This window comes from Salvelinus fontinalis, chromosome 25 (genome assembly GCF_029448725.1).
Source record: "Salvelinus fontinalis isolate EN_2023a chromosome 25, ASM2944872v1, whole genome shotgun sequence".
Classification (NCBI taxonomy): domain Eukaryota; kingdom Metazoa; phylum Chordata; class Actinopteri; order Salmoniformes; family Salmonidae; genus Salvelinus; species Salvelinus fontinalis.
Window position 1 is genome coordinate 18742984 of NC_074689.1, and position 27205 is coordinate 18770188.

The following is a 27205-nucleotide window of genomic DNA, read 5'->3' on the forward strand; positions in this document are numbered from 1 at the left end:
GAGGGTGTGTCATAAACCCTGTAAGCTCCATTATGGGGTTGAAAATGGCAGCCATCTTGGTCAGGGAGAAATCCAAAAACAGTCTAATTAGAAGGAATGGTAGAGGCATAGGTGATGCATTTCCTGCTTTTACTTATGCAGGAAAATAAAAGTAAGGCACGTGATGTATCAGAAATTGTGTCATGGAATTATTGTCGACCTAAAATATTGTCATATAATTATAAATACAGTTTATATGGGTTTTATACAAATGTACTGTATAAATAGCCTCTAAAATATATGGAAACAGACCATCAATGTCTCAGATTTTTTTTTCTTGGAAAGCTGTGAGTGCTATTATATTGTAATGAAACAGCAGGGAGCAGGTCTCGAACCCTTGACTTTCTAGCCCGAGGTCGTCTTACAGGAACGCGTTCACCGGCCAAGCACACGCACTGTCGTGGGTGCAAGGTTCGATCACTTCTGACACCAATGTAATGAAACAGCAGGGAGCAGGTCTCGAACCCTCGACCTTCTAGCCCGAGGTCCGGCGTGCTATCGACTGTGCCGCAAAAGCATGCTCGTGCGGCATAATCGATTTCCGTGCTTATAAACCCAGGGTCGTTACACTATGATACAATATTCAGTACTTGATGCATTAACAACTTGTCCTATCATCAACTGATTTCAGCCAGTATATGGCTGTGGATTGACTGCATTGTTTGAATGGAATGTTGGAATATTAGCAGTTCATTTGAAACATTATTGGAATCATTCCTCTAGAACTGTCTGGCTAGCTAGCTAACACACATACAGTGCAGATACATTCTTCTCATTTATTGTTTTACACAATATCTCAGCGCCAGCAAACCATGTTTGACCATCTACCTGAACAACATGGCTGACATTCGGAGAACCATAAAAAGGTTTTCTACCGTTCTAGTATTCCAATTCCTTTTTCTATGCGTGCAGCCTATCTGTAACCATGACTACTGGAGGAAGCTAGACAACTTTTCCGCTGTTTTAGAGAGGGTTTGGATGAAGGCACCGCCAACCGAGGGTAGAGGACCTACAGGCGAAAAGAAGTGCAGACGTCCTAAAATAAGAAAATCATGACCACAAAATCCCCGGGCACGAGCCCTCAAAGGTGGGTATAGCGTGGACCGAGTGTCAACAAAGGCTGCTCAGACTACCATAGCTAGCTAACTTACTAACTTAGTACTGTAGTTAATTACAGTTCGCTTACGTAGCTAGCTAACGTTAGCTAGTAACAGAGAAACACCTTTGTTGACTTTTTTGTCAGTTTGCTTTCTAGCTAACTTACTTGTGGTGTATTATGCATATAACTAATGTCAAGCTAGCTAGATACTAGTTGTCTAGTTTGCTAGTTGGTTAGCTAGCTAAATGTCTTACATCTGTGTCTTTTTAGATGCTTGGCTACCAACAATGCAAAACGAGTGCCACTGACACAGAAAAAGGCCACTGTACCCAGCCGTCCAGTACCAAGCAGGGTACCAACAAAGAGACACGCCTCTCTGCTACCAAGGTCTACTAGACATGCTGCCAGTGCCAGGCCAGCTGGCTGCACTCAGAACCACATAGAACAGTAAGTGGGTTGCTGACACAGGAGGTTGGTGGCACCTTAACTGGGGAGGACGGGCTCGGGGTAATGGCGGGAGCGGAATAGGTGGAATGGTATCAAATACAACATGGTTTCCATGTGTTTGATGCCATTCCATTTGCTCTGTTCCAGCCATTATGAGCCAACATCCCCTCAGCAGCCTCCACTGTACACAGGTACTGGTAGTCTACCCAAAGGCCAGGATAATACTTTAGGGTTGGGTGATGTAACAGAACGGCAATATAATAAGTATCAGTATTGTGTCAAACTTGTTACAGTAGCTAGCTACTTCTTAATGGGCGGGGGTGAAAAATTCACAAAATAAAAGTAATTCCATGACACAGGGAAGGGGAAAAACAACATTAATCCACACAAACTACTTAAAATTATTAACCAAAAATGATACAAATATTTATATTCCCACTCCTTCAGTCATTTGAAGACTCAAATACCTTGCTTAGGCTTAGAGGCCTGAGAGGGAGGGACTGCACTAGACTGTACTCCATGTCAAATCAAATCAACGTTTATTTGTCACGTGCACCGAATACAACAGGTGTAGACCTACCTAACAGTGAAATGCTTACTTACAGGCCCTAACCAACAGTGCAATTTTTAAGTAAAAAATAGGTAATAGGTGAACAATAGATAAGTAAGGAAATAAAAACAACAGTAAAAAGACAGTGAATAATAACAGAAGCAAGGCTATAACAGCAGCGAGGTTGTATACAGTCACCGGTTAGTCGGGCTAATTGAGGTAGTATGTACATGTACAGTTGAAGTCGGAAGTTTACATACACTTAGGTTGGATTCATTAAAACTCGTTTTTCAACCACTCCACAAATGTCTTGTTAACAAACTGTAGTTTTGGCAAGTCGGTTAGGACATGTACTTTATGCATGACACAAGTAATTTTTCCAACAATTGTTGACAGACAGATTATTTAACTTATAATTCACTGTATCACAATTCCAGTGGGTTAGAAGTTTACATACACTAAGTTGACTGTCCCTTTAAAAAGCTTGGAAAATTCCAGAAAATGATGTCATGGCTTTAGAAGCTTCTGATAGGCTAATTATTATAATATTTTTTTTTATTTAACCAGGAAGGGCTCATTGAGATTTAAAATCTCTTTTTCAAGAGCGTCCTGGCCAAGATAGGCAGCACCAAGTCATTACAAAAATTACAGACAAACAACATGAAAAACTACAAGTAATCTAGTAAAGACCATAGAATTCACAAGAGTATAACAAAATCAAAAACAGCAAATTAAAAACATTGACAGGTCAGGGAATCAGCCTCAAAATCCTTCATCAGTGATTTAAAAACACCAATAATATAATTGAGATTCTTCAAAGTAGCACCCTTTGCCTTGATGACAGCTTTGCACACTCTTGGCCATCGTTCCAAGACGATGGCACAAAGTACATAAAAGACCTTTTACCAAATTCAGTTCGGACATTTGGAACAGTTAGCAGGATAAAGTCCAGCGAACGAAGAGAGTACCCACCACATTTCTGAACAATAAAAATGCCCAAATAAAAAGGTAGTAAACCCCAAATGGCTTTGTAAACCAGTGACTGAGCCTATGAGTGACTAGAGAAGGCCAGCCTACCCTGGTATACAAAGTGCAGTGGTGCGTAAGGGTTTTGTAGTTTAAAATAAATCTCAAAGTGCCATGGTAAAGAGTGTCAATTGATCTCAAACACTGAGCGGAAGCATTCATATATAAAATATCCCCATAGTCTAGTAAAGTATCCCCATTATTTCTATCTCTACTTTTTTCTATCTCTACTATCTCTACTTTTTTTACTTTTTTTTACTTGCTATATTGTATTTACTTCGCCACCATGGCCTTTTTATATTTTTATTTATTTATATATATATTTTGTTTGCCTTCACCTCCCTTATCTCACCTCACTTGCTCATATTGTATATAGACTTATTTTTCACTGTATTATTGACTGTATGTTTGTTTTACTCCATGTGTAACTATGTGTTGTTGTATGTGTCGAACTGCTTTGCTTTATCTTGGCCAGGTCGCAATTGTAAATGAGAACGTGTTCTCAATTTGCCTACCTGGTTAAATAAAGGTGAAATAAAAAAATAAAAAAGGCATAAATGTAGCTGATGCTAGCCTCCTTCTGGCTTCAAAAGAAAAACAGGCCTTATTCCTAAAATAAAATCCCAATTTCAGCTTCAAATTTTTTGTAAGTTGTTGAATATGCAATTTAAAAGAGAGGCTGTCATCAATTAGAATTCCAAGATATTTATATGAGTTTACAACCTCAATCTCCTTGCCCTGACAGGTAGTAATAGGTGAAAGGTTCAGAGGTCTATTTCTTGCATTAGAAAACACCATTAGTTTAGTTTTGTCAGTATTGAGGATAAGCTTCAATTGACACAAGGTATGTTGAACAGTATAAAAAGTAGTTTGCAAGTTCTGGAAAGCTTTTGTAAGAGACGAGGCACAACAGTAAATAACAGTATCATCAGCATAAAAATGAAGATGTGCATTTTGGACATTTTTGTCTAAATCATTTATATAAATAGTGAATAAGAGAGGACCAAGTACAGAGCCTTGGGGCACACCATTGAGGACAGACAATTTAACAGACATAAGCCCATCAAATTGAGTGCACTGAGTTCTATCAGACAGATAGTTAGCAAACCATGCAACTGCATGCTCCGAAAGACCTACACTCAACAATCTCTGCCTTAGTATAGCATGATCAACTGTATCAAAAGCCTTAGAGAGATCAATAAAAAGTGAGACACAGTGCTGTTTTTTGTCAAGGGCTTCAGTGATATCATTTAAAACCTTCATGGCTGCTGTAATTGTGCTATGCTTCTTCCTGAAGCCCGATTGGTACATTGATAAAATAGAGTTAGTAAATAAAAACTCTTTTAGCTGTTCACTTACAAGGGTTTCAAGTATTTTCACCAGGGGTGACAGCTTTGAGATTGGCCTATAATTATTTAAAAGAGTTGGATCTCAAGCTTTTAAAAGTGGTAGGACAAATGCTGATTTCCAGATCTTTGGAATTTCATTACATTCCAGGGTTAGATTGAACAGATATGTAAGTGGTTCAGCTATGAAATCAGCTGCCAGATTTAAAAAGCAGGGATCCAAAAGATCAGGACCTGCAGGCTTTCTTTGATCTAAGGATTTCAGGGCTTTATGTACCACCTGCACTGAGAATGGCAAAAAGCTAAAAGTTTGACCAGCTCTCACTGGTTCATCCACACAGGGTTGTACAGAGACAATTCAGCATTTCAGTTTTGTCATATATAGCAACATAGTCCTTCAAAACACATTATGATAATTCATTAACATCACTGTTACCAGACATAGACTTAATAGCATTCCAAAACTTTCTAGGGTCATTCAGTGGTAACATCATTTGAGTCAACTGCAGGTGTACCTGTGGACGTATTTTAAGGCCTACCTTCAGACTCAGTGCCTCTTTGCTTGACCTCATGGGAAAATCAAAAGAACTCAGCCAAGACCTCAGGAAAAAAATGGTAGACCTCCAGAAGTCTGGTTCATCCTTGGGAGCAATTTCCAAATGCCTGAAGGTACCACGTTCGTCTGTACAAACAATAGTATGCAAGTATAAACACCATGGGATCACGCAGCCATCATACTGCTCAGGAAGGAGACGCGTTCTGTGTCCTAGAGATGAACGTACTTTGGTGCGAAGTGCAAATCAATCCCAGAACAACTGCAAAGGACCTTGTGAAGATGCTGAAGGAAACAGGTACAAAAGTATCTATATCCACAGTAAAAACGAGTCCTATATTGACATAACCTGACAGGCTGCTCAGCAAGGAAGAAGCCACGGCTCCAAAACCGCCATATAAAAGCCAGACTACGGTTTGCAACTGCACATGGGGACAAAGATCGTACTTTTTGGAGAAATGTCCTCTGGTCTGATGAAACAAAAATAGAACTGTTTGGCCATAATGACCATCGTTATGTTTGGAGGAAAAAGGGGGGAGGCTTGCAAGCCGAAGAACACCATCCCAACCGTGAAGCACAGGGGTGGCAGCATCATGTTGTAAGGGTGCTTTGCTGCAGGAGGGACTGGTGCACTTCACAAAATAGATGGCATCATGAGAAAGGAAAATGATGTGGATATATTGAAGCAACATCTCAAGACATCAGTCAGGAAGTTAAAGCTTGATAACAAATGGTTCTTCCAAATGGACAATGACCTCAAGCATACTTCCAAAGTTGTGGCAAAATGGCTTATTGGAGTGGCCATCACAAAGCCCTGACCTCAATCCTATAGAACATTTGTGGGTAGAACTGAAAAAGCGCGTGCGCGCAAGGAAGCCTACAAACCTGACTCAGTTACACCAGCTCTGTCAGGATGAATGGGCCAAAATTCACCCAACTTATTGTGGGAAGCTTGTGGAAGGCTTCCCAAAACGTTTGACCAAATTTAAACAATTTAAAAAGCAATGCTACCAAATACTAATTTAGGTTATGTAAACTAGAGGTCGTCCGATTTATCAGAATGGCCGATTAATTAGGGCCGATGTCAAGTTTTCATACGAATCGGAAATTGGTATTTTTGTGCACCGATTTGCCGATAAAAAATATATATATGTATATATTTTTATATTTTTAAAATTATTATTAATTTAATTATTTATACCCTTATTTAACTAGGTAAGTCAGTTAAGAACACATTCTTATTTTCAATTACGGCCTAGGAACGGTGGGTTAACTGCCTTGTTCAGGGGCAGAACGACAGATTTTCACCTTGTCAGCTCGGGGGATCCAATCTTGCAACCTTACAGTTAACTAGTCCAACGCAATAACGACCTGCGTCTCTCTCGTTGCACTCCACACGAAGACTGCCTGTTACGCGAATGCAGTAAACCAAGGTAAGTTGCTAGCTAGCATTAAACTTATCTTATAAAATACAATCATTCATAACCACTAGTTAACTACACATGGTTGATGATATTACTAGATATTATCTAGCGTGTCCTGCGTTGCATATAATCTGACTGAGCATACAAGTATCTAAGTTTCTGACTGAGCGGTGTTAGGCAGCAGCAGGCCCGTAAACATTCATTCAAACAGCACTTTTGTGCGTTTTGCCAGCAGCTCTTTTTGTGCGTCAAGCATTGCGCTGTTTATGACTTCAAGCCTATCAACTCCCGAGATGAGGCTGGTGTAACCGAAGTGAAATGGCTAGCTAGTTAGCGCTCGCTAATAGCGTTTCAAACGTCACTCGCTCTGAGCCTTCTCGTAGTTGTTCCCCTTGCTCTGCATGGGTAACGCTGCTTTTTTTGGTGGCTGTTGTCGTTGTGTTGCTGGTTCGAGCCAGGGAGGAGCGAGGAGAGGGACGGAAGCTATACTGTTACACTTCCAATACTAAAGTGCCTATAAGAACATCCAATAGTCAAAGGTATATGAAATACAAATAGAATAGAGGGAAATAGTCCTATAATTCCTATAATAACTACAACCTAAAACTTCTTACCTGGGAATATTGAAGACTCATGTTAAAAGGAACCACCAGCTTTCATATGTTCTCATGTTCTGAGCAAGGAACTGAAACGTTAGCTTTCTTACATAGCACATATTGCACTTTTACTTTCTTCTCCAACACTTTGTTTTTGCATTATTTTAACCAAATTGAACATGTTTCATTATTTATTTGAGGCTAAATTGATTTTATTGATGTATTATTTTAAGTTAAAATTAGTGTTCATTCAGTATTGTTGTAATTGTCAGTATTTCAAATACATTTAAAAAAATCGTCCGACAAATCAGTGTCGGCTTTTTTTGGTCCTCCAATAATCGGTATCGGCGTTGAAAAATCATAATCGGTTGACCTCTAATGTAAACTTCTGACCCACTGGGAATGTGATGAAAGAAATCAAAGCTGAAATAAATAATTCTCTCTACTATTATTCTGACATTTCACACTCTTCAAATAATGATGTGATCCTAACTGACCTAAGACAGGGAATTTTTACTCTGAATAAATGTCAGGAATTGTGAAAAACTGAGTTTAAATGTATTTGGCTAAGGTGTATGTAAACTTCTGACTTCAACGGTAGGTATGGTTAAAGTGACTATGCATATATGATAAACAGAGAGTAGCAGTAGCGTAAAAGAGGGGTTGGTGGGTGGGGGGACACAATGCAGATAGTTTGGGTAGCCAATGTGTGGGGGCACCGGTTAGTTGGGCAAATTTTAATTTTATTTCACCTTTATTTAACCAGGTAGGCAAGTTGAGAACAAGTTCTCATTTACAATTGCGACCTGGCCAAGATAAAGCAAAGCAGTTCGACACATACAACAACACAGAGTTACACATGGAGAAAAACAAACATACAGTCAATAATACAGTAGAAAAATAAGTCTATATACAATGTGAGCAAGTGAGGCGAGATAAGGGAGGTGAAGGCAAAAAATAAAGGCCATGGTGGCGAAGTAAATACAATATAGTAAGTAAAACACTGGATTGGTAGATTTGCAGTGGAAGAATGTGCAAAGTAGAGATAGAAATAATGGGGTGCAAAAGGAGCAAAATAAATAAATAAATACAGTAGGGAATGAGGTAGTTGTTTGGGCTAAATTATAGATAGGATATGTGCAGTAATCTGTGAGCTGCTCTGACAGCTGGTGCTTAAAGCTAGTGAGGGAGATAAGTGTTTCCAGTTTCAGAGATTTTTGTAGTTCGTTCGCGTCATTGGCAGCAGAGAACTGGAAGGAGAGGCGGCCAAAGGAATAATTGGTTTTGGGGGTGACCAGAGATATATACCTGCTGGAGCGCGTGCTACCGCTGGGTGCTGCTATGGTCACCAGCGAGCTGAGATAAGGGGGGACTTTACCTAGCAGGGTCTTGTAGATGACCTGGAGCCAGTGGGTTTGGCGACGAGTATGAAGCGAGGGCCAGCCAACGAGAGCGTACAGGTTGCAGTGGTGGGTAGTATATGGGGCTTTGGTGACAAAACGGATGGCACTGTGATAGACTGCATCCAATTTATTGAGTAGGGTATTGGAGGCTATTTTGTAAATGACATCACCGAAGTCGAGGATCGGTAGGATGGTCAGTTTTACAAGGGTATGTTTGGCAGCATGAGTGAAGGATGTTTTGTTGCGGAATAGGAAGCTAATTCTAGATTTAACTTTGGATTGGAGATGTTTGTTGTGATTCTGGAAGGAGAGTTTACAGTCTAACCAGACACCTAGGTATTTGTAGTTGTCCACATATTCTAAGTCAGAGCCATCCCGAGTAGTGATGTTGGACAGGCGGGCAGGTACAGGCAGTGATCGGTTGAAGAGCATGCATTTAGTTTTACTTGTATTTAAGAGCAATTGGAGGCCACAGAAGGAGAGTTGTATGGCATTGAAGCTCGCCTGGAGGGTTGATAACACAGTGTCCAAAGAAGGGCCAGAAGTATACAGAATGGTGTCGTCTGCGTAGAGGTGGATCAGAGACTCACCAGCAGCAAGAACGACATCATTGATGTATACAGAGAAGAGAGTCGGTCCAAGAATTGAACCCTGTGGCACCCCCATAGAGACTGCCAGAGGCCTGGACAACAGACCCTCCGATTTGACACACTGAACTCTATCAGAGAAGTAGTTGGTGAACCAGGCAAGGCAATCATTTGAGAAACCAAGGCTGTCGAGTCTGCTGATGAGGATGTGGTGATTGACAGAGTCGAAAGCCTTGGCCAGGTCAATGAATACGGCTGCACAGTATTGTTTCTTATCGATGGCGGTTAAGATATCGTTTAGGACCTTGAGCGTGGCTAAGGTGCACCCATGACCAGCTCTGAAACGAGATTGCATAACAGAGAAGGTATGGTGGGATTCGAAATGGTCGGTAATCTGTTTGTTGACTTGGCTTTCAAAGACCTTAGAAAGGCAGGGTAGGCTAGATATAGGTCTGTAGCAGTTTGCGTCAAGAGTGTCCCCCCCTTTGAAGAGGGGGATTATAATTGAGGTAGTATGTACATGAATGTATAATTAAAGTGACTGTGCATATATGGTAAACAGAGAGTAGCAGCAGTGTAAAGAGGGGGGGACACAATGCAAATTGTCCAGGTAGCCATTTGATTACCTGTTCAGGAGTCTTATGGCTTGGGGGTAAACCTGTTGAGAAGCCTTTTGGTCCTAGACTTGGTGCTCCGGTACCGATTGGCATGCGATAATAGAGAGAACAGAGAACAGTCTATGACTGGGGTGCGTGGGGGTCTTTGACAATTTTTAGGTCCTTCCTCTGACACCGCCTGATATAGAGGTCCTGGATGGCAGGCAGCTTAGCCCCGGTGATGTACTGGGCTGTACACACTTCCCTCTGTAGTGCCTTTGCGGTCGGAGGCTGAGCAGTTGCCGTACCAGGCAGCGATGCAACCAGTCAGGATGCTCTCGATGTTGCAGCTGTAGAACCTTTTGAGGGATCTCAGGACCCATGACAAATCTTTTTAGTTTCCTGAGGGGGAAAAGCCTTTGTCGTGCCCTCTCTATGATTGTCTTGGTGTGTTTGGACCACTCTAGTTTGTTGGCGATGTGAACACAAAGGAACTTGAAGCTCTCAACCTGCTCCAATACAGCCCCGTCGATGAGAATGGGGGCGTGCTCGGTCCTCCTTTTCCTGTAGTCCACAATCATCTCCTTGGTCTTGGTTACGTTGAGGGATAAGTTGTTATTCTGGCACCACTCTGCCAGGTCTCTGACCACCTCCTTATAGGCTGTCTCGTTGTTGTTGGTGTTCAGGCCTACCACTGTTGTTTCGTCTGCAAACTTAATGATGGTGTTGGAGTCGTACCTGGCCACGCAGTCGTGGGTGAACAGGGAGTACAGGAGGGGACTGAACACGCACCCCTGAGGGGCTCTAGTGTTGAGGATCAGCGTGTCAGATTTATTGCTATCTACCCTCACCACCTGGGGGCGCTCCATCAGGAAGTCCAGGATCCAGTTGCAGAGGGAGTTGTTTAGTCCCAGCATCCTTAGCTTAGTGATGAGCTTTGAGGTTACTATGGTGTTAAACACTGAGCTGTAGTCAATGAATAGCATTGTCACATAGGTGATCATTTTGTCCAGGTGGGAAAGGGCAGTGTGAAGTGCAATAGAGATTGCATCATCTGTGGATCTGTTTGGGCGGTATGCAATGTGTAGTGGGTCTAGGGTTTCTGGTATAATGGTGTTGATGTGAGCCATGACCATCCTTTCCTCAGATGTGACATCTTTTAATCCAGAAATATTTCAGCTGCAATTGATTCATCACTATAAAAGAGACACAGTCCACTTTCTTCACATGAAGAATTTTTGGTTCTTGCTCGTTATTCACTACCACCAGACCTTCAGAGATATTCATTCTTTCTACCCTTTTGACCGCGTCTGCATAGGAGACTCAACTGCCCTGAGTTTGGCAACCTCAGTCTCTTTCACCCTATTCAGGTATTCCAAGAATGTCGCCTCATGTTCTCCACTACAGTTACAACACCTTGCTCCTTGACCATTCTCTTTTGCTACACATTCGGAAACCCCTTCAAAGTGATCTTTCTCACATCTCAGTCTTCTTCTTTCTGGAGACACTTTCTACATGTCCAAACATTTTTAAACAATGACATTGCAAAGACCTGGATATAAAAGCTCTGACTGGATAGGACATAGTTCACTGGGGTCAGGTGGGACTCCACATAAAAAACACAAGAACAGATGAACTCTTCTCTTTCCTGCCGTTAACCAAACAATTCATCCTACGTTCATTGACCACTCCAGGAATATTCTTCAGTGCATCAATGTCAATTTTCTTTTGAGACTCCAGAAATTTCTTCCTTGACAGGTGCCCTTTTCTGTAGCTCAAAACATGCATAGCATAATCATAAACTGGCCTGAGACCCAACAAAAAAAATGTAAACAATTTTTGTGATCTTCACCAACTTTACTTTAAAGCTTTCATATTTTCAACGGATTCACCAAGTTTGGCACCAATACTCCCAGAAAATGTAGTCGTACCAGATATATGATGGGGTATTATCAACACTAGTTTATTTTCCCCCTTCAGTTTAGCTTCTTTTACCATTCTTTTGTACAAAAGTCCTTTCTTCCTCACTTCCACCGCTATCCGATTCAAGTTCCACATCCTCTTTCCGCCATCTTCTCCGTCATTTGTTACAGTAGCTAGCTAACTATTTCGACACTTAATTAATGTGTAACAGAGTGTAGGTGCCTCGTGCATTACGGTAATCATCATGTGATTTGGAAGTGTGAGCTTTGGTCCATTTGAATTAATTGTTTGCATGCTCTGATTGGTTGCATGTATGACAAGAATGCACCTCCACCTGTTTCCTATGGTTCATATCCTGTTCTGTAATCTGCTGAGAGAAAGGACAGAGTTGCTTCTGTCTCCAAGTCCCACGGTTAGAATTGAAATTAGAATAACTTTATTTTATACAGTATTTTATTTCATTCTTCAAAATGATGTTCATAAACAGTTGACAAATCTATCCAGTCTGTGTGTTTGTATTAATGTGTTAGCTGTAAGTATCCTGAGTACAACGTGTTTGGCTGTGTGGACTTGGAGACAGCTAGGTACCAAACGTGGTGATGCATTCAAATTATGTTTGACTCACATTTCCGTAAAAAAAATCCAAACAGTCCCTTTACAAGTCAGAATGTTGAGTAAACTTCATTTGAACCTACTCTGCCGATTGTCTGTGGTTTTGGTCGAAATTCTAGACAAAATATCCACAGGAAAGTGTTATTAACACGACATGAAAACGCATCTCTCTGTGTGTGATAATCAAGATTTGTTTGCTCGTGACCAAAGGCGCATGCACAAGACGGAAGTACAGGCGACGCATGCATATAACCGAAGTCTGCATGTGTTTACATGGTTTTGACCATGTGCCAGGTGATATAAATTTAAACGGCAGTACCGGCGCTCTAAATGTTGGGTGAACAATACTCTCCAGGACAAACCGGTAGAGTAAGTCCAAATGTAATGTTATTAAATATTCTGGGTTGTATGGAAAACTTTGACAATTTTGCATTGCTGTTTTAGACTATATCAAGTATTGGTTTAAAAGTATATTTATTAGGCAGGAGACAGCTAGCAAGTACCCAGTTCATGCCTTTTTTTGACCCAGCCTTATTGTAATTTGTGTTTTATTAGACTGCCACCTGAGATCCTAATGAAGATCCTGTGGAACCTGGATGCCTCTTCTCTCTACTGCATTGGCTATGTCAACAAGCTATTATATAAGCTGGCCAAAAACAAGTAAGGATACTTTATATCCGGAGGCAGTAGGACTCTTCTCCACTATCTAGCGACCCTATTCAATCACATAATAGCTGAATATGTTGTCTAATTGTCTTGCAGTGCAATGTGGCGTAAAATGTATTCTGCAAAATATGGGGAGAGTAAGAACTTGAAGGCCAAGCGCATGGACGAGGTTCAGTATAATTTCAATTGAATAACACTTTTAATTATCCCACTAGGGACAAAGTGGAGGGCAAGCTTGCAAAGCAGTGTGAATTCAAATACAAGAAGCAGATACAAACATGCACAGCATACATATTACACACTACTATTTTACTTTACAACATGAAATATTTACATACCCAATCTACACTGAGTGTACAAAACATTAGGAACACCTTCCTAACATTGAGTTGCACCCCCCTTTGCCCTCAGAACAGCCCAATTCGTAGGGGCATGGATTCTACAAGGTGTCGAAAGCGTTCTACAAGGGTGCTGGCCCATGTTGACTCCAATGCTTCCCACAGTAGTGTCAAGTTGGCTGGATGTCCTTTGGGTGGTGGACCATTCTTGATACACATGGGATACTGTTGAGTGTGAAAAACACAGCAGCATGGCACTTCTTGACACACTCAATCCGGTGCGCCAGTTCTTGACACAATCAATCCGGTGCGCCTATCAGCTACCACCATACCTTGTTCAAATATTTTGTCTTGCCCATTCACCCTCTGAATGGCACACATACCCAATCCATGTCTCAATTGTCTCAAGACTTAAAACTATTTCTTTAACCTGTCTCCTCCCCTTCATCTACACTGACTTGAAGTGGATTTAACAAGTGATATCAATAAGGGATCATAGCTTTCACCTTGATTCTACCTGCTTTCACCTGGAAACTACCTGCCCTCCACAGGACACCTACAACACCCGATCACGGGAAGCCAAAAAATATCATCAAGGACAATAACCACCCGAGCCACCGCCTGTTCACCCCGCTTCCATCCAGAAGGCGAGGTCAGTACACGTGCATCAAAGCTGGGACCGAGAGATTGAAAAACAGCTTATATCTCAAGGCCATCAGACTGTTAAACAGCCATCACTAGCACAGGGAGGCGGCTGCCTGCCTACACACTTGATATCATTGGCCACTTTAATAAAGGAACACTAGCCACTTTAAGAATGTTTACATATCTCACATTACTCATCTCATATGTATATACTGTATACTGTATCCTACACACTCTATTGCATCTTGCTGTCGCTCTTGCTGCTGGTGAGTCTCTGATCCACCTCTACGCAAACGACACCATTCTGTATACTTCTGGCCCTTCTTTGGACACTGTGTTAACTACCCTCCAGGCGAGCTTCAATGCCATTCAATGCCACAGTTTTCCAAGATGATGTAGCGGTCAGACGTCCTTTGTACTTGTCTTGTCCCGTGTATATATGTTTTGTGTCCCAAATCCCAATCCATGTCCCAATCCAAACGTGGTGATGCATTCAAATTATGTTTGACTCACATTTCCGTAAAATGTATTATATTTTTTCTAAAAACTCAACTTCAAAACACTCTACTGCAACCCGCTTCACCAAATGTGGTGCAGATCTGTTTTTTCCCCAAAAGTATTATTCACCTCGTATCCGAAATCCACAACAGAAGCTAGCCAGAAGTTAGCCAGCTCACTAGCTAACGTTAGTATTCAGCTAACCACGGCTAGCGGTCATCAGCTATCTTTTAGCTCGGAAAGCTATCGCCAGTTTTGTACAACGCGACTCAGACCAGAGCATACCGGACCTATTTTCTCTCCATATCCCTGGATTTCTACCGCAAGCTCTGGACATTTACATCTGGATCTCGCAGCTAACTCGCCGCTATCCGAGTGACTATTGGCTAACGTCAATTCTGGAGCAAACACCAATTATCCCGGAGCTAGCCAGCTGAAGAGTTCCATCAGCCACTCCTGGGCTACAATCACCTATCTGGACCCGTTTTACTGCCGATGCAGAGCCCCACCGGGCCTTCACGACTGGAATACCGACGTTATCTGCCCGAGGGAGTTATTCAACTGGCCCCTCCATCGCGACGTAACCTGAACGCCCATCTGCTAACTGCGGCCCGCCAGCAGCATACCACCCTGCATACCACTACTGGCTTGCTTCTGAAGCTAAGCAGGGTTGGTCCTGGTCAGGCCCTGGATGGGAGACCAGATGCTGCTGGAAGTGGTGTTGGAGGGCCAGTAGGAGGCACTCTTTCCTCTGGTCTAAAAAAATATCCCAATGCCCCAGGGCAGTGATTGGGGACACAGCCCTGTGTAGGGTGCCGTCTTTCGGATGGGACGTTAAATGGGTGTCCTGACTCTCTGAGGTCATTAAAGATCCCATGGCACTTATCGTAAGAGTAGGGGTGTTAACCCCGGTGTCCTGGCTAAATTCCCAATCTGGCCCTCAAACCATCATGGTCACCTAATAATCCCCAGTTTACAATTGGCTCTTTCATCCCCCTCCTCTCCCCTGTAACTATTCCCCAGGTCGTTGCTGCAAATGAGAACGTGTTCTCAGTCAACTTACCTGGTAAAATAACGAAAAAATAAAAAATAAAAAAAATCGTTAGCTGTCTTGAGCATATCGGCTGCTATCTGAACAGGTCTATCTAACAATCTTCTTGGGCCACTATAACTATAACTATTTTGACAATTGGATTGGTCCCCTCTACCACACGGAACCCACTAATCTATCGACGGAAACGCACAGGTTGGCTAAAAACAGACCTCCATCTTCTGCTAGCTTGCTACCCATGGCTCGGCTAGCTGTCTGAATCGCCGTAACCCCAACCAATATCACTACTCACTGGACCCTTGTGATCACTCGGCTAAGCATGCCTCTCCTTAATGTCAATATGCCTTGTCCATTGCTGTTCTGGTAGTGTTTATTGGCTTATTTCACTGTAGAGCCTCTAGCCCTGCTCATTATACCTTATTCAACCCTTCAGTTCCACCACCCACACATGCGATGACATCACCTGGTTTCAATGATGTTTCTAGAGACAATATCTCTTTCATCATCACTCATTGCCTAGGTTTACCCCCACTGTATTCACATCCTACCATACCTTTGTCTGTACACTATACCTTGAATCTATTTTATCGCCCCCAGAAACCTGCTCCTTTTACTCTTTGTTCCGGATGTCCTAGACGTCTAATTCTCATAGCTTTTAGCCGTACCCTTATTCTACTCCTCTGTTCCTCTGGCGATGTAGAGGTGAATCAAGGCCCTGCAGTGCTTAGCTCCACTCCTATTCCCAGGCGCTCTCTTTTGATGACTTCTGTAACTGTAAAAGCCTTGGTTTCATGCATGTTAACATAAGAAGCCTCCTCCCTAAGTTTGTTTTATTCACTGCTTTAGCACACTCTGCCAACCCGAATGTCTTAGCCGTGTCTGAATCCTGGCTTAGGAAGACCACCAATAACTCTGAAATCTCCATCACTAACTACAACATTTTCAGACAAGATAGAACGGCCAAAGGGGGCGGTGTTGCAATCTACTGCAGAGATCGCCTGCAGAGTTCTGTCCCACTATCCAGGTCTGTACCCAAACAATTTGAATTTCTACTTTTAAAAATCCACCTCTCTAAAAACAAGTCTCTCACCGTTGCCGCCTGCTATAGACCACCCTCTGTCCCCAGCTGTGCTCTAGATACCATATGTGAACTGATTGCCCCCCATCTATCTTCAGAGCTCGTGCTGCTAGGTGACCTAAATTATGACATGCTTATTAACACCCCGGCCGTCCTACAATCTAAGCTTGATGCCCTCAATCTCTTACAAATTATCAATGAACCTACCAGGTACAACCCCAAAGTCGTAAACACGGGCATCCTCATAGATATCATCCTAACCAACTTGCCCTCTAAATTAGAGGTCTACCGATTAATCGGAATGGCCGATTTAATTAGGGCCGATTTCATGTTTTCATAACAATCGGATCGGTAATTATGGATGACGATTTAGCCGATTTAAATTTTTTCTTTTTTACACCTTTATTTAACTAGACAAGTCAGTTAAGAACACATTCTTATTTTCAATGACGGCCTAGGAACGGTGGGTTAAATGCCTTGTTCAGGGGCAGAATGACAGAGTTTTACCTTGTCAGCTCAGGGATTCAATCTTGCAACCTTACGGTTAACTAGTGCAACGCTCTAACCACCTGCCTCACGAGGAGCCCGTCTGTTACGAATGCAGTAAGAAGCCAAGATAAGTTGCTAGCTAGCATTAAACTTATCTTATAAAAAACAATCAATCAATCATAATCACTAGTTATAACTACACATGGTTGATGATATTACTAGTTTATCTAGCGTGTCCTGCGTTGCATATAATCGATGCAGTGCGCATTCGCGAAAAAGGACTGTCGTTGCTTCAACGTGTACCTAACCATAAACATCAATGCCTTTCTTAAAATCAATACACAGAAGTATATATTTTTAAACCTGCATATTTAGCTAAAAGAATTCCAGGTTAGCAGGCAATATTAACCAGGTGAAATTGTGTCACTTCTCTTGCGTTCATTGCACGCAGAGTCAGGGTATATGCAACAGTTTGGGCCGCCTGGCTCATTGCAAACTAATTTGCCAGAATTTTATGTAATTATGACATAACATTGAAGATTGTGCAATGTAACAGGAATATTTAGACTTATGTATGCCACCCGTTAGATAAAATACGTAACGGTTCCGTATTTCACTGAAAGAATAAACATTTTGTTTTCGAGATGATAGTTTCCGGATTCGACCATATTAATGACCTAAGGCTCGTATTTCTGTGTGTTATTATGTTATAATTAAATCTATGATTTGATAGAGCAGTCTGACTGAGCGATGGTAGGCACCAGCAGGCTCGTAAGCATTCATTCAAACAGCACTTTCGTGCGTTTTGCCAGCAGCTCTTCGTAATACTTCAAGCATTGCGCTGTTTATGACTTCAAGCCTATCAACTCCCGAGATTAGGCTGGTGTAACCGATGTGAAATGGCTAGCTAGTTAGCGGGGTGCGCGCTAATAGCGTTTCAAACGTCACTCGCTCTGAGACTTGGAGTAGTTGTTCCCCTTGCTCTGCATGGGTAACGCTGCTTCGAGGGTGGCTGTTGTCGATGTGTTCCTGGTACGAGCCCAGGTAGCGGAGAGGAGAGGAGAGGGATGGAAGCTATACTGTTACGCTGGCAATACTAAAGTGCCTATAAGAACATCCAATAGTCAAAGGTATATGAAATACAAATTGTATAGAGAGGAGAAATAGTCCTATAATTTCTATAATAACTACAACCTAAAACTTCTTACCTGGAAAAATTGAAGACTCATGTTAAAAGGAACCACCAGCTTTCATATGTTCTCATGTTCTGAGCAAGGAACTTAAACGTTAGCTTTCTTACATGGCACATATTGCACTTTTACTTTCTTCTCCAACACTTTGTTTTTGCATTATTTGAACCAAATTGAACATGTTTCATTATTTATTTGAGGCTAAATTGATTTTATTGATGTATTATATTAAGTTAAAATAAGTGTTCATTCAGTAATAAAAATAAATCTGTCAATTAATCGGTATCGGCCTTTTTCGGTCCTACAATAATCGGTATTCGTATCGGCGTTGAAAAATCATAATCGGTTGACCTCTACTCTAAATACACCTCTGCTGTTTTCAACCAAGATCTCAGCGATCACTGCCTCATTGCCTGCATCCGTAATGGGTCAGCGGTCAAACGACCTCCACTCATCACTATCAAAACGCTCCCTGAAACACTTCAGCGAGCAGGCCTTTCTAATAGACCTGGCCCGGGTATCCTGGAAGGATATCGACTTCATCCCGTCAGTAGAGGATGACTGGTTATTTTTTTTAAATGCCTTCCTCACCATCTTAAATAAGCATGCCCCATTCAATAAATTTAGAACCAGGAACAGATATAGCCCTTGGTTCTCTCCAGACCTGACTGCCCTTAACCAACTCAAAAACATCCTGTGGCGTTCTGCATGAGCATCGAACAGCCCCCGTGAAATGCAACTTTTTAGGGAAGTTAGAAACCAATATACACAGGCAGTTACAAAAGCCAAGGCTAGCTTTTTCAAGAAGAAATTTGCTTCCTGCAACACAAACTCAAAAAAGTTCTGGACATTGTAAAGTCCATGGAGAATAAGAGCACCTCCTCCCAGCTGTCCACTGCACTGAGGATAGGAAACGATAAATCCACTATAATTGAGAATTTCAATAAGCATTTTCTATGACTGGCCATTCTATGACTGGCCATGCTTTTCACCTGGCCACCCCTACCCCGGTCAACAGCACTGCACCCCCCACAGCAACTCGCCCAAGCCTTCCCCATTTCTCCTTCTCCCAAATCCAGTAAGCTGATGTTCTGAAAGAGCTGCAAAATCTGGACCCTTTCTTTCTAAAATTATCTGCCGAAATTGTTGCAACCCCTATTACTAGCCTGTTCAACCTCTCTTTCGTGTCGTCTGAGATTCCCAAAGATTGGAAAGCAGCTGCGGTCATCCCCCTCTTCAAAGGGGGAGACACTCTTGATCCAAACTGCTACAGACCTATATCTATCCTACCCTGCCTTTTTAAGGTCTTCGAAAGCCAAGTTAACAAACAGATCACCGACCCCACCGAATCCCACCGTACCTTCTCCGCTATGCAATCTGGTTTCAGAGCTGGTCATGGGTGCACCTCAGCCACGCTCAAGGTTCTAAACGATATCTTAACCGCCATCGATAAGAAACAATACTGTGCAGCCGTATTCATTGACTTGGCCAAGGCTTTCGACTCTGTCAATCACCACATCCTCATCGGCAGACTCGACAGCCTTGGTTTCTCAAATGATTGCCTCGCCTGGTTCACCAACTACTTCTCCGACAGAGTTCAGTGTGTCAAATCTGAGGGCCTGTTGTCCGGGCCTCTGGCAGTCTCTATGGGGGTGCCACAGGGTTCAATTCTTGGTCCGACTCTCTTTTCTGTATACATCAATGATGTCGCTCTTGCTGCTGGTGAATCTCTGATCCACCTCTACACAGACGACACCATTCTGTATACTTCTGGCCCTTCTTTGGACACTGTGTTATCAACCCTCCAGACGAGCGTCAATGCCATTACAACTCTCCTTCCGTGGCCTCAAACTGCTCTTAAATACAAGTAAAATTAAATGCATGCTCTTCAACCGATCGCTGCCTGCACCTGCCCGCCCGTCCAGCATCACTACTCTGGACGGTTCTGACTTAGAATATATGTGGACAACTACAAATACCTAGGTGTCTGGTTAGACTGTAAACTCTCCTTCCAGACTCACATAAAACATCTCCAATCCAAAGTAAAATCTAGAATTGGCTTCCTATTTCGCAACAAAGCATCCTTCACTCATGCTGCCAAACATACCCTCGTAAAACTGACCATCTTACCGATCCTCGACTTTGGCGATGTCATTTACAAAATAGCCTCCAATACCCTACTCAACAAATTGGATGCAGTCTATCACAGTGCCATCCGTTTTGTCACCAAAGCCCCATATACTACCCACCACTGCAACCTGTACGCTCTCGTTGGTTGGCCCTCGCTTCACACTCGTCGCCAAACCCACTGGCTCCAGGTCATCTACAAGACCCTGCTAGGTAAAGTCCCGCCTTATCTCTGCTCGCTGGTCACCATAGCAGCACCCACCCGTAGCACGAGCTCCAGCAGGTATATCTCACCTGTCACCCCCAAAGCCAATTTCTCCTTTGGCTGCCTCTCCTTCCAGTTCTCTGCTGCCAATGACTGGAACGAACTACAAAATCTCAAACTGAAAACACTTATCTCCCTCACTAGCTTTAAGCACCAGCTGTCAGAGCAGTTCACAGATCACTGCACCTGTACATAGCCCATATTTAAATAGCCCAAACAACTACCTCTTCCCGTACTGTATTTATTGATTTATTTATTTATTTTGCTCCTTTGCAACCCACTATTTATACTTTGCACACTCATCTACTGTCAAATCTACCATTCCAGTGTTTTAATTGCTATATTGTATTTACTTCGCCACCATGGCCTGTTTATTGCCTTTACCTCCCTTATCTCACCTCGTGCTCACATTGTATATAGACTTATTTTTCTACTGTATTATTGACTGTATGTTAGTTTTACTCCATGTGTAACTCTGTTATATGTGTCGAACTGCTTTGCTTCATCTTGGCCAGGTCGCAGTTGTAAATGAGAACTTGTTCTCAACTTGCCTACCTGGTTAAATAAATGTAAAAATTTAAAGAATCTTAGCCTCTCACTGCTCATCCATATATTCTTATCACATTCCTTTACTAGATTGTGTGTATTAGGTTTTGTTGTGGAATTTGTTTGATTAGGTTTTGTTTTGGAATTATTGATATTAGTTAGCATATAACAGTGAACCTTTTTTGTGGTATACACATAAGGCAATTCTAGGTCTTGTGGCATATTTTGGTTAATCTATCCCAAATTCAATGGAATTGAATTGGAATTCTGCATGCACAGTGCATTCTTCCATCACATGTACAGATGATTTCAAGATCTTGCACACTAATGAGATGTTATTGAGTCCACACTACTATACTGTCTGAGCCATTGGACTACATGCTTTTTGCTAAGTTTTGATTACAATACTGGGTGGGGTGAATATATTTTATATGACATACATGATTTTTTGTGAACTACTAAATAGTAGCCGACAGCAAAGTGTGTTTTAAATCATTAATTTAAAAAATCATTAACAATTTCTGCTAGTTAGTTTTTGCTAACATGTGGGTTTTTAGCTTGCTTGAGCATGCTAACTTAGGAGTCTTAATTCATCTGTTTTCATACATGTTTCATTTTAAAACATGTATCTTACAAAAGAGTTGTTTAGTCTAACTGCTTAACTATTTATCTGTACATGGAATTGTATTATTTTATTTTTTTCTCATGTTTTTCTAATCTTTACAGGAAAATGTTACGGGCACTATTCACTGCAGCTAATGTAGAAGGAAAAGCTGTGTACATTTGTAAATACTGTGCCAAATCATATGTGAAGAATGCAACAAAGATGCAGAATCATCTGGCCAAGTGCATAATGTTTGCCCTGCGCTCACAATCAACTTCTGACAAAAGTCCCTCTACTTCTATTCGAGGGGAAAATGATGACTCAGACACCTTATTGATAGCAATAGCTCATGGTCCTCAGACGTTCTTTTGACTCAATGGAGGAACATAGAGAAATACTGATGAATGTCTTGCTCGAGCTGTGTATGCAACTGGTTCACCTCTGATGCTCACAGGCAATGTGTATTGGAAGAGATTTCTGAATTCTCTTCGCCCAGCATACACCCCTCCAACCAGTCATGCTTTATCTACTCATTTGCTGGATGCAGAGTTCAAGTGAAGGTCAATCAAATCATAGAGAAAGCAGACTGTTGCAATCATCTCTGATGGGTGGTCGAATGTTTGTGGGTAAAGAATAATCATCATCTCCACCCCTCAACCAGTATTCTACAAGAGCAGATACAAGGGACAACAGACACACCGGCCTCTACATTGCAGATGAGCTGAAGGCAGTCATCAATGACCTTGGACCACAGAAGGTATTTGCACTGGTGACAGACAATGCTACGAACATGAAGGCTGCTTGGTCTAAAGTGGAGGAGTCCTACCCTCACATCACACCCATTGGCTGTGCTACTCATGCATTGAATCTGCTCCTCAAGGACATTATGGCACTGAAAACAATGGATACACTCTACAAAAGAGCCAAGGAAATGGTTAGGTATGTGAAGGGTCAAGTTATAGCAGCAATCTATCTCACCAAGCAAAGTGAGAAGAATAAGAGCACCACATTGAAGCTACCCAGCAACACCTGTTGGGGTGGTGTCATCATGTTTGAGTCTCCTGAAGGGGAAGGAGTCTCTCAAAGAAATGGCCATATCAGTCTGCCGATATGGACAGCCCCATCAAGAGGATCCTCCTGGAGGATGTATTTTGGGAGAGAGTGGTAAGCAGTCTGAAACTCCTGAAACCTATAGCAGTAGCCATTGCACGGATTAAGGGAGACAATGCCATCCTGTCTGATGTTCAGACTCCGCTTGCATATGTAAGAGAAGAAATCGGTCCTGCCCTGACCACTTCACTAGTGCTCCAAGCAGAGGAAACTGCAGTTCTGAAATGCATCAAAAAGCGGGAAGACTTCTGCCTGAAGCCCATATACGCCGCAGCGTACATGTTGGACCCCAAGTATGCTGGCAAGAGCATCCTGTCAGGTTCAGAGATCAACAAGGCCTATGGTGTCATCACTACCGTGTCTCGCCACCTTGGCCTGGATGAGGGCAAGGTTCTTGACAGTCTGGCGAAGTACACTTCCAAGCAAGGGCTTTGGGATGGAGATGCAATATGGCAGTTGTGCCAACATATCTCATCAGCCACCTGGTGGAAGGGACTTTGTGGATCTAAGACTTATTCCTCTGTTGCCTCCATCATCATCCTCCAAATCCCTCCAGCATCAGCTGCCTCAGACTGCAACTGGTCCTTGTTTGGGAACACGCAACAAGCTGACCAATACAAGGGTTGAAAAATTGGTGGCCGTCCGGGCAAATTTGAGTTTTTTTGAGCCTGACAACGAGCCATCCTCAACAAATTTGGAAAGTGACAGTGAAGACGAGGCCTCAGAGTCTGATGTTCAAGAGGTGGACATTGAGGAAGTTCAGGGAGAAGACATGGAAGCCTGAGAGGAAGACAACCAACTCTTAGTTTCTAGATTATCATTTTACAGATGTATGTTGAAAATGTTTTTATGAGATGCGATGGATCATTGGGGATCATTCAATATTGCCTTTTATTTTGTTGTTCAGTGAAATCCTCCCATGTGAAGAGTCAACTCATTTAATTAAAGTTCAATTCGTAACTACATTTTTTATTTTATTTTCCATTTGGAAGGATTTAATCATTTGCTATGACGTCTACTTATGATAAGGTAAAATGTTTATGTTTCTGATATGGTAAATATATCCAATGCAAAAACCATCTACATTTAAATGGTATTAATATTAATTTGCGTATATTCCCATTAATTCCCATATATTCCTGTTAATTCCCACGGAAAGTTTCCACCTCAGAATATTCCCCAAAATGTGCAACCCTAGTATGTGACCAATAAAATTTGATTTGATTCACCTGATCAGTCTATGTCATGGAAAGAGCAGGTGTTCCTAATGTTTTGTACACACAGTGTATATACATAATACAGCAGTTTTTTATTTTCTTCAATGTATTGAGTATGTGAATGGTTCATGATTTAGTATGTAAGTGAATACTGTATGCTTGTATGTACTAATATAGCATTATGAACCAAATGTATTATCATGTGTCTGCTCCTCCATTCAGGTTGTGGAGAAGCTGAGTGTGATGAAAGTTCAGGAGAGACCAGAGGGCTACTGGAGAAGGCTGTACTTTAGGACCGTAGCTGGCTACAACCACACCAAGTGGTTGAAGGAGCTGAGAACCATCAATCCCTTCACAGGCCTTCCCAGTCACACAGAGAGAGTCCTCAGGTTAGATTCTGTACTGGCTCTGTAGCTGAGGCTACACTGTAGGTACAGAAACAAACAGACTCCAATACAAGTATTGTCAGAACATACTATTTGAAACTCACGGGCCAGAATGCCTTGTTACAATATGTCATGTTTGGGCTATGCAATACCTTTGTTAAAGGTCCAATGCAGCCGTTTTTATCTCAATATCAAATAATTTCTGTCTAACGATTGAAGTACTGTAAAACTTGTTTTAATCGCAGTTTCAAATAGCCACCTGTCCCTTTAATAGCTGGCCAAAAGCACGCTTTAGCAAATATACGCCTGGGTCTAAATTAATTGTTTACGAGGTTACCATTGAATTACCATGAACTGTTTACAAGGTTTAATGTTTTTATTTGTTACATTAAATAATTCAGTAATGACTAATTAAGGCAATCATCCATTTTTATCGCCAGTATGAAGCTGCTAACCATTTGGCTGCTTGAAAAAGAAAAGGAGAGCCGCACACTAACCTAATATCCAACGTCTTCATCAGGGTATAATGACAAACACTGCGGGTCACTAGTTTATATAGTGTCAAAGGACACGTGTCTGTAATCATGGCCAGGTGTGGCCTGATATCATTGGTTAATTCTCAGATATAAAAATAACATACAAAAAACATGAATGGATAGCATACAATAGATACAATTTGGCTACATAGGCCTACAAACTTTTACAATGAATTGCCCTCTAGTGGCGAAAGTAAATATGTTTTGTTGTCACATACACATGTTTAGCAGATGTTATTGCGGGTGTAGCGAAATGCACAGTAAAAGAGGAAAATAATTATCCTGTCAAGGAAAAGTTTTCCCGAAATAATAGAGGAATATTAAGACAAAATAAATGTCACACAAGCTAGGTTTCCATCCAATTGGTGACAGATTTTCATGCGAATATCCTAAAATCCACATAAAGAAAATATGCGCATTTTCGCACCAGTGGTGTGTTTCAGGTTGTGGGTAAAAATCAGTGTGTGATGTCCTAGTTCACCCACAATGTACTTTTTCATTTTCATGGACTGAATAAAATTCTAAAGTTCAATGTGTTTCCATCGCATTTTCATCTCTACTGATAGGTTTGTCGCAAATGTGCCTACTCTAGTCTTACGTGCGCTCTAGCCAACAGCTCGCAGATACAGTCTACATGATGAGAATATTATTATTATGGATAAGAGGGAGAATATTTGTATTTGTCAAACGGTAGTCAAGCATCGATCATCATGTCACCAGAATAAGACCCTCAATATTTATTGGAAAGGAGCATCAAGCTCATCATCTTGCACTTTCACCACCCTGTGAAGTTCATCACTTATTTAATCTGTAGCCTAATATACTGCATGGTTTCCTGAGTTGTAATGGGAAGACCACACACCATATCGTCGCGTGACTCCAAGTTTACTTCAATATGATGGCTGTTATATCAATATTTGCGCATAAAGGTTTTTTCACCTTCATTTGGTGACATTATTAATTGTACAGACACAAAAAGATCCCACCATGTCAAGTTATCAAATTATTTGTCTGCATTTCAATCACATCTTTCTGGATTTGTTTTTCTACGATATGTAACTGTGGTTGTAAATGTGGTTACAGTGTGTAAATGATAACACATTAGTGCAGGAAATTAAGAAATGTATTAAAATGCTGGAAGTGAATGCTGGAATTAAACAATTAAAGATGCACTATGCAGAAATCGCACCGCTATTTCCTGGTTGCAAAAAAATCGAATAGTTTGCCTAATTTCTGTTTGTGACAAAACAAGGAAGTATAGTGTAGAATCATTGTACCATCTAAACCACTGAAATATATATTCCATAACCAAATATGTTGTATTTTCAGCTGTTTGAAGCTAGTGTACAAAATTGAAAGTAAAACTAAACTTAAACATAGAAGCAAACAAAATACTTTCTTTCAATGAGAAATGTGTTATAGATCTATGTGAATTTGGTCAGGTCACCCAAAAAGTTACATATTGCAGCTTTAACTATGCAAATGAGCAAAATCTGTGTGATTTAAGAAAATAGAAGCCTGTCTCTATTAATCGCCTCTTGTGTAGAGTGATTTAAGCAAATAAACGCCAAGGCTTTAAGGGAAGTTTAACGGTACCTTACTGTGATTGCTTTAAAAAAAACATTTGCTTAGGCTTTGCTTAGGCTTAGCAAAGAGTGATTTCTCAAGCAAACATTTTGCTAGGACTGTCTGGGAGTGTTTTGAGTGAGGGGAAAATTGAAACTAGCTGTTATTGGCAGAGCGGTTTGGAATTGTCTTTCTTATTGGTATTAACTAATTTACTGCATCACCAGGCATGCCAAAACTCCATCCCTCCAAAACAGGCTGCAATTTCAGGCAGTCTTTTTAAACAGCTCTTACAAAATAGGGGCATTATCATAATTTTCACAACTTCACAGGATTATTCAACCTCAAAATATGGAAATATGTATAAAACACAAAGAAAAATCAAATTTTTGACTGCACTGGGCCTTTAAGAAGTTATTACACATCAACCAGTTATTTGGCTACTATTTTCTATGCCTGCACCGACCGATATGACATTTTTGGCCAATACAGATATCCAATATTTTCCTTGCCAAAAAACAACTTTTTAGCGGCCTAGTACAGTTAAATAGTTAAAACACAAACATGGACGCAACGGTCAAAGGCACTGCATCTCAGTGCAAGAGGCGTCACTACAGTCCCTGGTTCGAATCCAGGCTCTATTACATCCGGCCGTGAATAGGGCGATGCACAATTGGTCCAGCGTCGTCTGG

General features: G+C 41.5%; 1 protein-coding gene across 2 annotated transcripts in view; it reads left to right on the forward strand.

Moving 5' to 3' along the window:
• Positions 1-338: 338 nt before the first annotated feature.
• Positions 339-27205, forward strand: part of fbxo15 (F-box protein 15) — a 42936-nt gene continuing 16069 nt past the window's right edge. Inside the window, exons 1-5 of one of the 2 annotated variants that reach the window (XM_055881503.1) lie at positions 339-1126; positions 1409-1585; positions 12757-12861; positions 12964-13036; positions 24248-24414. In XM_055881503.1, the coding sequence (XP_055737478.1) occupies positions 1092-1126; positions 1409-1585; positions 12757-12861; positions 12964-13036; positions 24248-24414 (557 nt within the window). In that variant the 5' untranslated portion in view covers positions 339-1091. Of the gene's footprint in view, positions 1127-1408; positions 1586-6302; positions 6494-12756; positions 12862-12963; positions 13037-24247; positions 24415-27205 lie in introns of those variants that run through there. The other variant, XM_055881504.1, reaches the window with a different exon arrangement.